Source organism: Elephas maximus, chromosome 10 (assembly GCF_024166365.1).
Source record: "Elephas maximus indicus isolate mEleMax1 chromosome 10, mEleMax1 primary haplotype, whole genome shotgun sequence".
Lineage (NCBI taxonomy): Eukaryota > Metazoa > Chordata > Mammalia > Proboscidea > Elephantidae > Elephas > Elephas maximus.
The window spans coordinates 90,408,224-90,425,279 of record NC_064828.1 but is presented as its reverse complement, the minus strand read 5'-3'; the positions used below and the strand labels follow the sequence as shown (position 1 = coordinate 90,425,279).

The 17,056-nt window shown below is 41.9% G+C and overlaps 1 protein-coding gene across 1 annotated transcript in view; it reads left to right on the top strand.

Annotated features, from left to right (window-relative positions):
• The first annotated feature begins 3,441 nt into the window (after positions 1-3,441).
• SPTLC2 (serine palmitoyltransferase long chain base subunit 2) overlaps positions 3,442-17,056 on the top strand; it is a 132,412-nt gene continuing 118,797 nt past the window's right edge. The window contains exon 1 of the mRNA XM_049897378.1: positions 3,442-3,666. Within this exon, the coding sequence (XP_049753335.1) occupies positions 3,541-3,666 (126 nt within the window). The 5' untranslated portion in view covers positions 3,442-3,540. The remainder of the gene's footprint in view (positions 3,667-17,056) is intronic.

The window sequence follows — 17,056 nt, the reverse complement described above, 5'->3', positions numbered from 1 at the left end:
TCACCAAACATTTATTGAGCACTTACTATGTGCCAAGCACTGTGCTAGGTGCTAGGGACCCAAAGATGAATTAGACAATCCCCTGAACTTGCTCTCTGTCTAGTTTGGGATATAAATGTATTCAATCGATCATTCATTCACTCAACATATAACTCATTCATTCAACTAATAATAGATGACACACAGATTATTGCATGACAGGCCCTGTACTACATACTTTTCTTATTTAATTCTCACAACAACTGTATGTGGTAGGTCCCATTTCATAGATGAAGGAACTGAGGCACAGACAGGTTAGGCAACTTTCTTGGAGTTACAAGGCTTCTAAGCGCTGCAGCTTGGTCTCTATTCCTGGTATGTCTATTACAGAGCTCTTCCTTCTAACCACTGCGTAACCTAACTCTCAAAGAATCCCAAAGCAATGTAATACATGATAAAGTTCACAGAAGAGAAAATGCCTAATTTTGTGGTGAGATTGGAGTTCATGGTTGAGGTGGTATGAGCAATCTTGAAGGAAGAGAAGTGTCCTACCCAGTGCTTTGAAGGGGTTTGTTCTGTTTTGAATCCCTGCAGATAATTTGCATTTCTAATAAGCTCCCTGCTGAGAATTTGCATTTCCACCCCTAGACATACTGAATCAGAATTTACATTTTAACAAGATCTCTAGGGCATTCTTATGCATATCTTTCTGGAAATTTGTTCAAAGGGGTTTGAATCCCTGGTTGTATGGCTGGTTCCTAGCCCAAAACTTTGCTTGTGAACTCAAGTAAAACGATGATGAAGTAAATGGCTTATGCATCTGGAAGGAGTTATTTTCCTGTTTATAAGGAGCCTAGGGCGTTTCCCATTGCCTTCTGAGGGATCATCTTCGTGATTTAGCAATGGCATGTGAGGTAATCAGATCTTTTGTATATTGTATCACTGATACACACAAAACCCCTGTGAGGTAAGAAGCACAGGTATTAACTTTGTAAGAAGGGTGAGGAAACCAAGGCTGAGATATTGCATGGCTCATACAAGACCACACATGTTGAGTAAGTGGCAGAACAAGAAAAGAACTTGGTGTCTCACCCTCAGAAGGGAGAGACTGGCTAACAGAATTGCTCTAATGTAGCCAGACTCCTTTACTGTTTAGGCTTTGTTCATTCCAGTCTCTGTACCTTAGCTTCTGAAGGTCCTTCCCCGATTAAAATCTTCCCCTTCCTTCTCAGCTCTCCAAATCCTGCTCAGCCTTCAACATCAAGCTCATTCTACATCTTCTCCCAAGCCTTCTCCAAATTCATTTAGCCCACTATCTAGGTTTCAAGATTAGTTCCTTAATCCTGCTTTCAACCAGATTCCTGCCCTGAAAGCTTCCTGGATAGAAAATCTAAATTTATCACTGCCATCCACTCTCCTTCATCAGAACTCCTGTCACCTAATTTCTCCAGCCTTCAGTTGGCCTTTTACTGTTTATATGTTTACATCCTGTCTCTCACTAGTCCCTGGTGGTGTAAACATTTAAGGGGCTCGGCTGCTAATGAAAAGGTTAAGGTTCGAGTCCACCCAGAGGTACCTCAGAAGAAAGACCTTTGACACTGCTTCTGAAAAATCAGCCTCTGAAAACCCGGTGGAACACAGTTCTACTCTGACACACATGGGGTCGCCATAAATCAGAGTCAACTTGACAACAACTGTTTTTTGGTACATCTTGTCTCTCAGTACAATGTAACATCCATAAGGCTGAAACCACATGCTTCTTTTTAATATTCATACATCTGTGTTAGACTTATGCACACTTTGGGATCATAGTGTTTGTTGATTCAAAAAGGATATCTGCTCTGCCCACATGTTGTTAGATTGTTCTACTCCTAAATCATTCAAAACACGTAACTTGTCAACCCTCTTTCTGAAGCTCCCCAGGTAAAAAGAATGAAGGAGTTGTCAAAGGTACATTCAACAATTGCTAATTACCAACACCTAATGAATGCTTACTAATTGCTAGGGCCTGTACAAAATACTCTATGTAGATGTATTAACTCATTTAATCTTCACAACAACTATTATTATCTACATTTAATAATGAAGACACTCAGAGGTCACTCAGCTAGTAAATCGTGCAGCCAGGATTCAAACCCAAATTAGCTGACTCCAGAGTCCATACCTCAACCATGACACTGAGGTTTTTAGTCACTAAGGCTGTTGGAGCCCTAGTGGCACAGTGGTTAAGAGCTACGGTGTTAACCAAAAGTCGGCAGTTCGAACCCAGGAGGAAGTGTGGAAACCCTGGTGGTGTACTGGTTGTTTGGCTGCTAACCAAAAGGTTGCCAGTTTGAATCTACCAGGCGCTCCTTGGAAACCCTGTGGGGCAGTTCTACTCTGTCCTATAGGGTCACTATGAGTCGGAATCAACTCCCCGGCAATGGGTTTTGTTTTTTGTTTTAATAGTGCATGGAGTCCTGGTTGCCCAGTGGTTAAGAGCTATGGCAGCTAACCAAAAGATCTGCGGTTTGAATCCACCAGCTGCTACCTGGAGACCCCATAGGACAGCTCTGCTCTGTCCTATGAGGGTTGCTATGAGTCGGAATCAACTCAACAGCAATGGGTTAATGTGCACAACACGTTATTAATAAAAATCCTGCAGTGACTCTATGAAGCGGGAAGCAGTAATTCCACTTTACAGGTGAAGAAACTGGCTCCCAAAGTGCTTAAGTACCCAAAGTTTAGCTTCCAGTAATTGGCAGAGCTGGAAATAGACCAGCTTTCCTGGCTTTAAAGAAGATGGTACAGAAAACCCTGAGAGAAACTATGTAAAGGGCAAAGGGACATCTGTATTAAAAAATGTGTTAACATATCTAAAGAATGTGTGGTATATATTGAAGAATAATGAGAAGAGAATGAATGTCAAAAAGGCTATTCTATAAACACCCACAGAGGAATTAGTTAATTAAATAAAGGAGCTTGCCAGTCTTGGGCTGAGGTTCAAACCATCTTCCCTGGAGGCAAGGGCAGAGAGGGCACCGCCAATCCAAGACAACTAGGAAACCCGCTCGAGACTTACGCTCAGCCCCCTTTCTCTCCTCACACTCTAATTGGCTACTTCTTCTTGGACCCCGCCTCCTCCTCGTCCAGACCATTAAGCAGCCAAGCCCTATCCACAACCCGCTTTGGGCCTCCAATCAGCTGGCAGGCTCACAGTCCCTCGGGAGAATCCCCATCTACCCCGGCGAGGCGCCTTATTCTGGCCGGTGATTGGCCAAGAGGCCGCATAAGGTACGCCTCCTACTCCTACAGATTGGTCGACGGTCCTCAGACACACGCTCCTCCTTGGTCCGATCCCGCCCCGCCTCTCCCTTTTTGGCCGGGCCTGCGGAGAGCCGCGGCCTTCTGGCGGGATAGGCCCCGCCCCCTGTGACGGCTAGGCCAGGAATTGGCCGCTGCTCTGCAGCCATTTCCGGTTTCGAGGAGGTGGGTGGGGTGCGGAGCAGGGTGGGACCCCTGGCTGCCGCCACTGCTGCCATCGCCTACAGAGCCTGCCTTGTGCCTGTCGCTGCTGGGACGATGCGGCCGGGGTCTGAAGGCTGCTGCTGCCGTCGCCCGATGCGGGCGAACGGCTGCGTTGCGAACGGGGAGGTGCTGAACGGATATGTGCGGAGCAGCGCAGCTGCCGCCGCCGCCGCTGGCCAGGTACCGTGGGGCTGGGCGGCGGGCGCAGCGGGCGGCGCGGCTGGGGGAGGCGGGCTGGGACCCAGCGAGCGGGCGCCGGAGCGGAGCCGGCCGAGGGGCAGCCGGGCGGCGTAGGGTTGCGGTGGCTCTCTGCGGGGCCGGGCGCCGGGGGCGGCTCGGGCGTGCTGGCCGCGGGGTCCTGGCGCTGACCGGGCCTGGCCCGAGCCGGAGGGCTCAAGGGCGGCGCAGAGGCTCCTCTCTCTCCGTGCCTGACGGTCTTGTTTTCCTCTCCGCCGAAGGCTTGGGCTCTGCTCAGAGCCACGGGTACCTTCCCTTACCTGATCCGGGTAAAGGTGCGAGCCTCTCCCAGGGAAGGCAGCGAGTGACTCCCTCGGACCCATTAGGATCCCTTCAAGGGCTCTGGGTTCTTTCTCCTGAGGCTCCCTCCTCAAACTCGAGGTAGTTGCTTCCTCTCGGTCCTGAAGGCATCCACGGAAAACCACCCTTGGAGTCTTTAAGGGGCAAAAAAAAGTTAGGAGGTGCTATGAGGAGGGATAGGAGCCCTGGTGGCGCAGTGGTTACAGCGCTCGGCTGCCAACCAAAAGGTCGGCGATTGGAACCCTCCGGCCGCTCTGAGGGAGAAAGATGTGGCAGTCCGCTTCCGTAAGGATTTACAGCTTTGGGAACCCTATGGGACAGCTCTGCTCTGTCCTGTAGGGTCACTATGAGTCAGAATGGACTTGATGGCAATGGGTTTTAGTTAGGAGGAAGGAAGCCCGGGTGGTGTAATGGGTAAAAGCCTAGCTGCTAACCAAAGGTTGGCGGTTCAAACTCACCCAGTGACTCCGCGGGAGAAAGACGTGGCTATCTGTTCCCATAAAGATTACACCCAAGAAAAGCCTATGGACGCAGTTCTACTCTGTAACATGGGGTCACTATGAGTCAAAATGACTGGAAGACACCTAACAATAGCAACGCGAGGAGGAAATACATTATTTTCTTCCTCCCAGGTTCGGGGTCCGCTGCACATGCAGGACTTTGGACCATAGATCTGGCAGTGTAACACTGCCCCGTGCCTCAAAAGCATTGTCTTCATACTCTGCCTGGGGGGGCACCCCATCCCGGGTGCAGGAGAGGTCCCTGTTGAGTTGTGGTCCCTTTGACCCTTTGAGTGAGACTGTTATCACGCAAGGGGATTGTTTAGTGGTGACTTGTGATGAGTCTGTACTAATTAACCAAGGCTGAATCACCAACCAAGTTCAGGCAGTTCTAAAATATTTTGAAAAGTTCCAAGATCAAGACAATATATCAACCTTCCAATTCTCTGGGCTGACAGATACTCTACAGATAGATGTTTTTGAAGATGAGCTAGTTATAAAGATGCAAAAACTGAGTGTTGTGATAATTTGCAACTGACTCATAGGTCTCATTCAGATATTAAGGAAAATATAAAAAAGTAGTCCGTTCCCCTTAGCAGGAGCTGTGACAGTTGCAGTTTTTGACAGGATAGTGATCTTACTTTGGCTTTAATGTAAATATCTCGCAGCTTCCCCCGATCAGTATGTATGATGGCTAGACCTGCTATTGTTTGGTGTAAATCAGTAAATAAAGCATTTCTCCAGGTCAAATTGAGATATTGAGACTATGAGAGTTGGGGGAAAAAATACATAAAAGAACCTTTTTGTTCCCTGAGGTTGTAAGGTGTAAGGCAAAATAATACAGTCAAAAGGTTTGTTTTAGTTAAAAAAAAAAAAAGGGGGCGAGGAAATGATAAGAATCAACTAATTGTAAAGTGTGGAATAATTTTTTTGTTTTCCTAGCAATGTAAGTGACTAATTAGATGAAATCGTTGTGGGATAAAATATGAACTTAATGGCTATGAGTTAGTAGATTGCAGGTGAATGAGAGGTGTACGTGTGTGTGTTAGGTGCTGTCAGGTCGCTTCCAACTAATAGCGACCCTATGTACAACAGAACGAAACTCTGCCTGGTCCTGTGCCATCCTCATCTTAGTTGCTGTGTTTGACCCCATTGTTGCAGCCGCTGTGTCATTCCATCTTGTTGAGGGCCTTCCTCTTTTTTGCTGACCCTCTGCTTTACCAAGCATGATGTCCTTCTCCAGGGACTGGTCCCGCCTGATAACATGTCCAAGTATGTGAGACAAAGTCTTGCCATCCTGGCTTCTAAGGAGCACCCTGGCTGTACGTCTTCCAAGACAGATTTATTTGTCCTTCTGGCAGTCTATGGTGTATGAGGTAAAAGGAAATCAAGAGAAAAGTGTTTACATTTTAGGGATGCTTTGTGTGTAAGTGTTCTTTTCAGTCCCTAGAAGTTATGTTCTGATTTAGCAGTAAATCAAGCTCCTTGCTCCCATAATCCATAACAATTTAGTTTTTGTAGGCATGATATTTCTTCAGCAGATGTCAGCTAATAAAGTGAAGAAATATCAAATGACTAAAATGAAATTTAAGATTTTGTATGACTAATGTCTGGCTGACTTTTTCAAACATATATTAGTGAAAAATTCTATCCAAGGCACTTTGGTGGAATTTGGAAGAATGATCAAGTGGAATGCCCTAAGGAATGTTTAGGTCTGCAATATATGATCTAGAAAACTATTTTTTACAAATCTTTTTTTTTAAATAAAGACTTTAGACTTGTAGTTCTGTACACAATATAGAGGGATATTGTCTGTGAAAATATTTTTTTCCCTCCTTTTTCTTAAGCAAAAGAGCAGACCTTGGTAACTTCACAAGAACTATAGAGTCCTTTAAAAATATTTTTAAAAGCTGTTTTATGTTTTAATTGAATATGTTAGGGCTCCAAACCTCTACCTGGTTCCCCCTCTTTCTGGGGGAAATGTTGCCAATTATGCCATAAAGAATATAGATAAGGTGTTAGGTGCACAGCTGTGTGTCATGCCTTTTCTAAGATGTAAATTTAGATTGTAACATGGTTTTAAAACCAAGACGTAAATTCTTTTCCTCATATATCCCAACATTTGGCTTTTAATGAACAGGAGAGAAATTAGACTTGAAAACCCCTAAGATTCCTCTACACTCTCAATAGTCCATGGTTCTAGTCTGAAGGGGTAAATGTATATGTTAAAAAGAGCAACTCTGTTAGATTTGCGTTTAGAGTTTGATTAAATAGACCCTGTGATAGAAAGGGAGCGTGAACAATCATACATAATTGTTTAACGATGACCATTCCCGTTGCCGTGGAGTCAATTCTGACTTATAGTAACCCTACAGGACAGAGTAGAACTGCCTTATAGAATGTCCAAGGAGCAGGCTGGTGGATTTGAACTGCAGACTTTGGTTAGCAGCCAGGCTCTTAACCATTGTGCCACCAGGGCTCCGTTTAATGATGACCGTATGCACAGTTTTCACAGGGAAGAGTAGCAGTTGAACAATAAACCAGTCATTTTTCCTCCCTGCCATTCACATGAGTGGAAGGAGGGTCAGCCTTTATATAAGGTACCAGTTGCCAGTAAGTCAATTTTGGCTCATAGTGACCCTATAGGACAGAGTCACTGCCCCATAGGGTTTCCAAGGAACGGCTGGTGGATTTGAACCACTGTGCCATCAGGGGTCCTTATATAAGGTATCAAAAAACAAAAGCAAAACAACTCAAACCCGTTGCTGTCGAGTCAATTCCAACTCATAGCAACGGTATAGGACAGAGTAGAACTGCCCCATAGGATTTCGAAGGAGCAGCTTGTGGATCTGAACTGCTTACTTTTTGGTTAGCAGCCAAGCTTTTACTCACTGAGACACCTGTTGCCATCAAGTCGATTTTGACGCATAGCAACCCTATAGGACAGAGCAGAACTGCCCCATAGGGTTTCCAAGGAGTGGGTGGTGGATTTGAACTGACATCCTTTTGGTCAGCAGCGGAGCTTTTAACCACTGTGCCACGAGGGCTGCTTATATAAGGTAAAGGGGTAGCAATTAGTATTAGGGAAGCCTTGACAGAATTAGAGCTGGAAGGAACCTTTAGGGGTTTATGTAATTCAGTCCATTTATGTCTTTTTTAGGAATTTATTAAAACCAACCTCTTTAGATGATTCTGGCCTTTTTTAAAAGACCTCTCAAGGATTTGCAGGAGAATTTCCCAGCAGCATATTGCAGTATTCAGTGATCTTAACCAAGAATTTCTTTCTGTGGATTTAACATATGATTAAATACTAAATACAGAATCCTATTTTGGTTGCACTTGAAATATAATGCTTTTTTATTTTAAAAACAACTTTTTTTAGCGTTCATTTATTCTTAGAACTTTTAAGAGTTGGACACGCATTTTACCGTCCCTAATTTACAAGTATGAAAGGAAAAAAAACAGATCTTCCCTTGAGACAATTTTGAACCTTCTTCCCCATGGTAGTAGTTTTTTATTTATATTATTTTGTCCCTCGGGAGTGGTTTTATGGAGACACTAGAAGGAGGAAAGCCTTTTAGCTATCAGAATAAATAAGATTCTGTCTCAAAAAGGAGTTGGCGCACAAGTTATGTTCCTATTTGTATAAATAATAAGACAAGCAAAGTTGATAAAAACAACGTGTTGGTCCTGATACTTACACTTAGGAGTCAATGAATAGCTAATGCAGATGGTTTACTAAATAGCCACTAGCTTTTGTTTCCACTGAGGAGAAACTGTAACCGAGGATTTAATGTGATAGTAACTGAGGAAAAAGAGAAGGTAGTTATAAGGCGGAAACAGAAGGAGTAGCTGGAATGGCCAGTATACTTGTTCAGGTTTAGCAGAGCCTGGGGAGACATCCCAAAGACTTCAAGACTTTGCAGAAATAATGTTGCAACTATTTACAGTTTGTGGAATAAGATTTTTGTTTCAAATAATTTTTACTCCAAGAGGAAGAGCCTTGCAGTTCTTACTAGCTGGGTCTGAAAGATTCAGAATCATATGAGGTACTGAGGAATTCTCCTTAACGAGAGTTCTTGGGAAATGAGATCCGTATTTAGTATATAAAACACTGTGTACTTAAGATAGTATCTTAGAATGGGGATTTTCAGGGAAGGCAGACTTGCCTGCCCTTTAGGGTTCAGGTGCCCTAGAAACTTTGTAGTACTCTAAGCAAGATAGTTAATTGGTTGAGATTCAATTAAGTTGAATTTTTGAAAGAAAGAAGTAGTGTTTATTGGTAGAATAGGAAATCGAAAGGATTGTGTAGAGGCTGTGTTTGCATTCTGGATGGGTGTGCCTCACTTGATTAAATAAATGGTTTGCAGCCTCAGAAGTTCTGAATAGCTTCTAAGAAGGTTCCTGTAATATAATTTGCAATTTGTGACAGACCCAGTTATTTCAGAAAATGCATCTTATGTTTGTTGTCTTTAAGGTTACCTTGAAGACCCATTATGAAGCTTGAGACAGCTATTTTTCATTTGTTTTTAAGTAATTTCTTCTTCCGGTTGTAGAAATAATACGTGTTTACATAGGACCCTAAAGGAGTGGGATAACCCCTGCAGTGGAGCTTCATTTTTTCATGTGGTCTGTTTTAAATCAGTCTCCTGCTTTCTGGTAATTTCTAATATATAGTTGTACTGAGACTAGGATCTGCTCCAACTTTACTTGAATAGGACATTGCAGTTGGGGAAAGTATTCAACTATTTTTGTAATCTGAGAAGATTTAGAAAGTATTGTACTGATAAAGTGCTGCCTTGTCAAATGTGATGGCGTTGAATTACTCTGTATAAGCCTCTTGCTGCCAAATCAGTAAGCCCCTTCAGCAATTATTTTTACTATGTGCTTTGTGCCTGGTATGTAATAGGAACTCAGGAAATGTTAGTTGAAGGAAGGAACCAGAGGTAGTTGAAGTCTTGGGCCTTGAAGTAGATACAAGAGAGGACGTTAAGCAAGAAAAGAAGGTACCAAGGATGTAATACTGAGGAACCACCATAATGTTCCTGGGAGAGCACACACACACCTGCAGAAGACTGAGGCCGTGGTGTTGAGAACACACACACACACACACACACACACACACACACACGAAGAAGATTGAGGCAGTGGTGTCAGAAACCCAAGGGAAATGAAGGCTGTTTCATTAAGGAAGGTGTCTTAGTTATCTAGTACTGCTGTAACAGAAATACCACAAGTGGGTGGCTTTAACAAACAGAAGTTTATTTTCTCACAGTTTAGGAGGCTAGAAGTCTGAATTCAGGACTCCATCTCTAGAGGAGGGCTTTCTCTTTTGGCACTGGGGAAAGGTCCTTGTCTCTTTTCAGGTTCTGTTCTCAGTTCCTTGGTGATCTTCATGTGGCATGGCATCTATTTTACCTCATCTCTCCTTGCTTCTCTGTGCCTAATCCACTCATTTTAAATCTCAAAGGTGATTGGTTTAAAACACACCCTACACTGATACAGCTTCATTAATGTAACAAAGAAAACACAATTCCCAAATGGAATTATATCCACAAGTATAGGGGTTGGGATTTATAACACATATTTTTAGGGGATACAGTACAGTCCATAACAGAGCAACATCTTTCGGTTGCTAGGAAACCAAAGCTAGTAATAGCACCTCAGTACCTACTATGTGCTAGATCTTCTCCTAGCTTCTTTACCTATCTAATCCTCACAAGAGCCTTGCTAGGTAAATATTATCCTTGTTTTACAAATAAAGAAGACTGAAGTCCAGACAATTTAAATAACTGACTCAGGGTCAGCAGTGAGTTTTGATAGAGCTTGGGTTATATTCAGATTTGATTCTACCATGCCACTGGGTTTGGCACTTCAGAAGTTACTAGTAACCTTTGAGAAAAGTTTATTAGGGATAATGAATAGATTTCATCTCTTAAGGGTTGATTATGGAGGCTTGATCTTTTGTTGGAATTTTATTGAAATGACCTAGCCTCTCCTAACTATATTCCACATGTACTAGAAAGAATAGCTTGGAGCTTTGCACATGTCACCCAGGCTGTTCCACATTCTGAATGTGTATTAACAGAAATATTCTCTTTTTTTGCCACACAGAAAGGGGGTCCACATTTTTTTCTTGGAATCAGAATCCATTCCCTAATTTTTGTTGATAAGTATCTCATATTGAATAGACTCAAAAGTGCTTACAAAGCCAGCTGTAAAACAAGTTCATATTTTGATATTTATTATTTTCTGATTAAAAACCTGAAAATGGAAGCCTTTGAGAATCTGGGAACTGAAACAGTGCAGGGTGAAAAAGCTCAGCCCGTGGCATCCTGTACACACTGGGCAGTGCTGTTATGCATGGGAGTCGCCTTTCTAACTTGCCACCCGTGGCTGCCTGTAGCACTTTCCTATCTCTAGATAAGCCTCATGGTATAACAGGCAGATGTGTAGTCGGTAGATTGGAGCACAAACGCAGGTCTGTCACCAATTCTGGATCTTCATCAGAGCTCTTTTCCACCTCTAACACGTTCTGAGCCTATAATACATACCCTCCATGCTGCCTCTTCCACACGCTCAATTTTGGGTTTGTAGTACACACCACCTGAAGAGGCAACCTGGTTCACATCAATTTCTCTCCTCTGGGAGTACTCCCTGATACACAGGGGTGGGCCTATCTGTGCTAAGTGACCCTATTTCCTGGGCCATAACTGGCTGACACGGGTAAACACCTACACCAACGTGAACCCAACCACCTTCTCTGATGGGGATTTACTATTTGAATGGGGAGAGAGTCTGGCCTTAGGTAGAATATACTCCTTATCAATGTTTACACACCAGAACAGTTCTACATTTTTTTGTTGTAAAAAAAAGTATTTATTGACCATTTGTATATTTTCAGTAAAATTTAAGGTGGACATATGTTTCTCCTGTTTAAAGTAAGAGCCTTTGAGACTTTCTTGCCTGAAAATATAGGAGTTGGAAAAATATGGTATACACCTGCAGAAAATTAACCCAACACATTAAAATATAAAGACAACAAGTATCTTCTGAAATTCTACAACCCAGAGCCAGAGAAAACCACTGTAACATTTTGATGTACATCCTCTCAGACCAGCAGTGACATATATACATACATACATGTCGAGAGAGTGAGACAGTATGCGTGTAATTTGCTAGAAATGCAAAATTTTACATAAAAGAAATACTACACATGTTTTATGATCTTTTTTCCCACCTAATATCACTAATACAGTAAAACCTGTGGAAGCCGGAACCTGTGTAAGACTGAAACCTGTCAGAGAAGGAAAACTCAAGTATTTTCCAGTAAATAGAGATCAATTGAAAAGTTGTGACTGCACCCTGTTAAAGGTGGAAAACTTGTGAGACCTGGAAAAACAAGGCAATCCCGTCGAGTTCGGCTCTCACAGGTTTCGCTGTATATTCTTTGTTCAGCTAATGTAGATAAGCATCATTCTTTTAACAGATGTGTAGAATTCCATAGTAAGAATATGTGATGTAATTTATTTAGCCAACCCCAGTCATTGTATTGAGGCATTCCCCAACGTTTCCAATATGTAAGCACTTTGTACACCTCCTCACACTTCTGATACTTTCTCCTAAGGTTAAATTCTTAGGAATGAGATTGCTGGCTCAAAGAGTGTACCTATATACATTAGATTCTGACAGAGTATCATTCAGTAAGAGAAATTTAAAGAAGGATTTTAAAAGTTTGTTGATTTCTAAAGTGCCATTGACCACAAGCTTATTAAAAAGCTTAGGGAACCTAAAACATAAGTCAGATCATGATACTATCCTGGTGGCTCTATCACTGATAATAAAATCCAAAGTTTGTATAGGACTTCAATGGCCTGTTTGATCCGGCTTTCCCATACCTGCCAGTCACTGCGCTACCACCAAGCAGGGCTTTCGCCCTCTCAGTTAGTTACCTCAGCCTGAAAAACCTTTTCCTTCCTTCTCCTCCCCGGAGAGCTACTCAAACGTTACCTCTTTCAGAGAGATTGTTTCTGACCATGCTGTCTAAATGCTGTCCTCTTACCGTGGTTTTTTCCCTGATTATAGCACTTATAACTGCCTGATATTATATGCCTATTTGTTTTGTTATTGTCCACCTCTCTTACCAGAGTGTAAACTGCTGTATTTCTAATTCTCAGATCGCACCTTCATAGTAAGGGCTCAATATTAGCGGAGTAAATGAGTGAATAAATGAGTGATAACTTTAATGTTTTATTTCATGCAAAGATTACAATCTATAGCATATAGTAAGCCAGTTGGTAAGTTTTGATAAAGCTAAGTGTTGTGTGTACTTTTCTCTCTTTTTTTGCTGGTTTATAAAAAGCTAGCTCTCCAAAATAATGCTATAAACATACACAGGAATAAGGTTGTGGTACATATACTGTTAAACCCATAGCCTCATTTTTTGTGTGTGTTTGAGGTTTAAAGGTAGTTAAAAACAAGAAGGGCTTACTGAATGTTCTTATTAGTGGTGTGGACAGCTTGTGAGGAGGACTAGGAAGAGGCTGATGAAGGTCCTGACAGTCTGGAAATGGCACACACACACTCTGGATTACTGCATCAGCTTTCCCATAGCTCTTCCAAAGGGACAGAGTAGCCAGTGGTGACTTCTGCAACATACCCAGTATGACTTCTGCATTACCCCTTCCCACCATCTTAGTAGGAATTAAAACTTTGAGGCGCTGGTTGGTGCTACAAAGGAAGGGAGAAATCCGTAGCATTGACTTTCTGATAAGCGCCCCTCCTCTCACCTTGATTTGGAACACTTAGAAGCTAGGCTGAGAAATGGGCCTTGTGATCACCAATGAGACTGTAAGAGACCTACCTGTTGGAGACCTTTGCTGCTCGTGCTAAAGAGTAATAACTTTATTGCCTCCTGTAAAAGCTTGGTTTTTATAGAGGCAAAGGTTATTTCCAGGGCAATTAAATTGTTTGGTGTTCTGGTTTCTTAAAAGCAGACTTTTTTTTTTTTTTTTTTTTTAAAGCACAGGAAACACAACGATTTGTTTCAATCAAAGTGTGGCTAATTACGTGAATAGCAGAAATACCTCCCATCAGCATGGAGAATGAGTTTAAAGTAAAATTCTAACATCAGACCATTGATGATTTATAATCAGTCAGATTAAGGTGTAGTGCCTCTGAAACAGTCACAGGAAAAGTTGATTCATGGAAAAATCTCAGGTATATGACTAAGAAATGACAATAAATGGAAAATGTAGAGACCTGGATTCTAGCCCCAACATTGATGTGTAACTTTCTTTGTGACTGTGAACAAGTTGCTTAATCTCCTTTCCTTGGTTTTGTTATTTAGTCATGTGAAGAGGAAGAGTGAGGCAGCTTGAGAATCACTTGTAAGAGAAATGCTTATTATTATTATTTTAATCCTGCATGTTTAAATATAAATCCTTTTAGACTGGCATTTCTTAAAATAATTTCCTTATTCTCTTTATCTGAAAAATCATGCTGATATTTGCATCCTTTTCCTTTAAAAAAGACTGCAGAATTCATAAAGAATTATTTATTTGTATCGTCAAATATAGAGTACAGTTTTTGACATATATATAGAAATTAATTGTGTAGAATGAGTGAAAAAAATGGAATGATTGTAATGATTTTAGGCTCCTTGCAAGAATGGGGCTTTGGGTTTCTGTGGGGAGGCTTTGATGTCTGAAAATTATTTTTGTGGTTTTCCAAATGTTAAAAAATTAAACATGAGAGATCTCCATTGCTAGGCAAGTGAAATTAAAGGAAGGGGAGATCAAGTTATGAAAGATTTCCCAAGGCTGACAGAACCAGAACAATGAGATGTGAATACATAGACCATACACTGTGGCTTCTCTCTCTGTTTCATTCGTAGTCATACCCCCTCCTTCCTTTTCTTCCTCCTTGGAAAGCAGAGATTTTTGATTAGTTGGTGGGCATTGTGTATACAGACCTTCAGAGACCAAAATCCGTGTCGTTTTCAACTTTTCCTCTCTTAGAAAGGCGGAGTGAGGGTCTGAGCATATCCATCCAATCAGAGATGGAGCGAGGTCAGGCTGGGCTGAGGAGACAGGTAGAATCTGCCCACTCTGGGATCTATTGTGTGTGTGTTGAAGGCCCCTCCTTCTAGTAGGACTGTATCTCCTAAGCACTGTGAGATTGTTGTTGATTTCAAGCTGCCTTTCTACTCCAGTCCTCCAGCACTTGACCGATGTCTTGTGCAGAAGACTGGCCATGTATTTGGGGCTCTTCTAGAATTCAGTGTGTCATGCCAACTTATACAGCTGTCTTAAGCTCCCCTAGATTTTCTTTTTCTTGGTAGAATTCTGCCCGTGGTAAGCGCGGCCATCAGCCCAAGCTCAAATTGCCAATACCTCAAGGAAGGAAAATGGCTGGCAATTTCAGCTTACCTGGGTAGGGAGAGGGCTCTTCCCTCTCTGGAATTTTAGTTCATCTAGCCCTCTTTGCTTTGTCCTGAAGACAGCTCTTCAATATCTTTAAAACTATTTGTGTGTATGATCTATATAGTTTTATCTAATTGTTACCATGAAAACGATGGCTTGACTGTTACCTACCATGTCTAACCTGAAAGCAGAAATCTCAATTTTTTTTTAATGTTTTTGCTACAAACATGAGATAAAACCAAAGTTGTTCGGACAAGATATAAATATCTGGATGTAAATGGTCAGTCCTGGTGGAAACCCTAGTGGCCTAGTGGTTAAGTGCTACAGCTGCTAACCAAAAGGTCAGCAGTTTGAATCCACCATGCACTCCTTGGAAACCCAATGGGGCAGTTCTACTCTGTCCTATAGAGTTGCTATGAGTCAAGATTGACTCAATGGCAGTGGGTTTGGTTTTTGTTTTTTTTCGGACCCAAGTGTATTAGTTTCTTAGGGGTGCTATAACAAAGTACCATAAAGCAGGTAGCTTAAAATGACGGAAATTTATTATCTCAAAGTTCTGGAGCCTAGAAATCCAAATTCAGGAAATTCAGAGTGTCTGCAGGGCCATACTCTCTCCTACGGCTCTTATTTCTCTTACTCTTAGCTTTCTTTCCTTCTTTTTTGTTTGAGTTAATTTTGTTGCTGTTGTTGAAAATAGCCTTTTTTTTTTTTTTTTAGTGAAAATATACACAATTATACACCATTTCAACAATTTCTGCATGTACATCTCAGTGACATTGATTACATCCTTCAAGTTGTACAAACATTCTTGCCATCCTTCTCCAAGTTGTTTCACCACCATTTAAACTCACTGGCCCCTAAGATACTCGTCTAACCTGTTGCTGTTATCAGTTTGCTTTTGCTGTTAGTTGCTGTTGTCAGGTTTGTCTCATATAGATGATTCTTTAAAAGAGCACAATGCTGATGGCAGACATACTTATTAAGACAAACGATCTTTTGGTTCAAACGAGTCTTCAGGGGATAGTTTTGGTTTAAGGTTTGAAGTTTAAAGATTATCTTAGGGCAGTAGTTTTGGGGGTCACTCTTGTCTTTCTTGTCTCCAAGTTTCAGGAAGCCCCAGGCATCCCGTGGCATATAGGTGCATCTTCTGTATCTGTGTCTTTTCTGTTTTTTAGGACACTACCCACCCTACCTCCAGTATGATCTTCAAAGATGTTACCTCCTATAACATCTTCAAAGACTGTATTTCCAAATGAGGTCACGTTCACAGGTGGGGGAGGGGAGTTTGGACTTTAACATATCTTTCGGGGGAGGCACAGTTTAATCCATGACACCAACCAGGTTTCTTCCGTCTTGTTCCTCTGCAGTCTTTTAGGATGTTGTCCTCATTGGCATCTGCATCTTCAACCAGATCCACATTCCAGGCCATAGGAAAAGGGAAAGAGAAGTGGAGGGAAAGCAGTTCTTATTTGAAGGGGTTTAATCCAGCAGTGGTACACATCACTTTTCACAGTTTATTGGGCAGAACTTTATCGCATGACACCGCTAGCGGCAAAGGAGACCAGAAAATACAGACTGTAGCTAGTGTAGCAGTGTGGCAATGTTCCCAGCTAACCTGAGAGATTCCATCGCTGAAAGGAAGATGGGGAGAACGTATAGTGGGGGCCGCTTAGCAGTTCTACCATAGTAGAGTGTGAGGAGAATCTCTAATTAGAATTTTTTTTCTAAATAATCGGTTTCCCTAAAACTTCGTGTTAAATTATCTGTTGCTTTCCCTTTGGTTTGTTATTTTTCTTATTAAAGAGTTAGTCTTGTTTAGTGGTTATGAGCTTGTTCTGTGTAGCTAGACAAACTTAGATAAATCCTATATAATTTTTTTGGGGGGGAGTGTTCTGTTGTCCTTTTTTTAAATACAGATTCTGATGTTGTGTGTGCGTTTGTACATGTGTATTAATGAGCATTTTTTAGGAAGAGGTTAGTTATGATAGACAGTTCAAATCTGAGGTCCTTCAGTACAGGGACACACGAAAGTACTACTTATGATTTTGAACCATTTATCCCTCATCTGGGTTATCCCTCATCCTGGATAAGATGTTGTGGTTAGTTGTT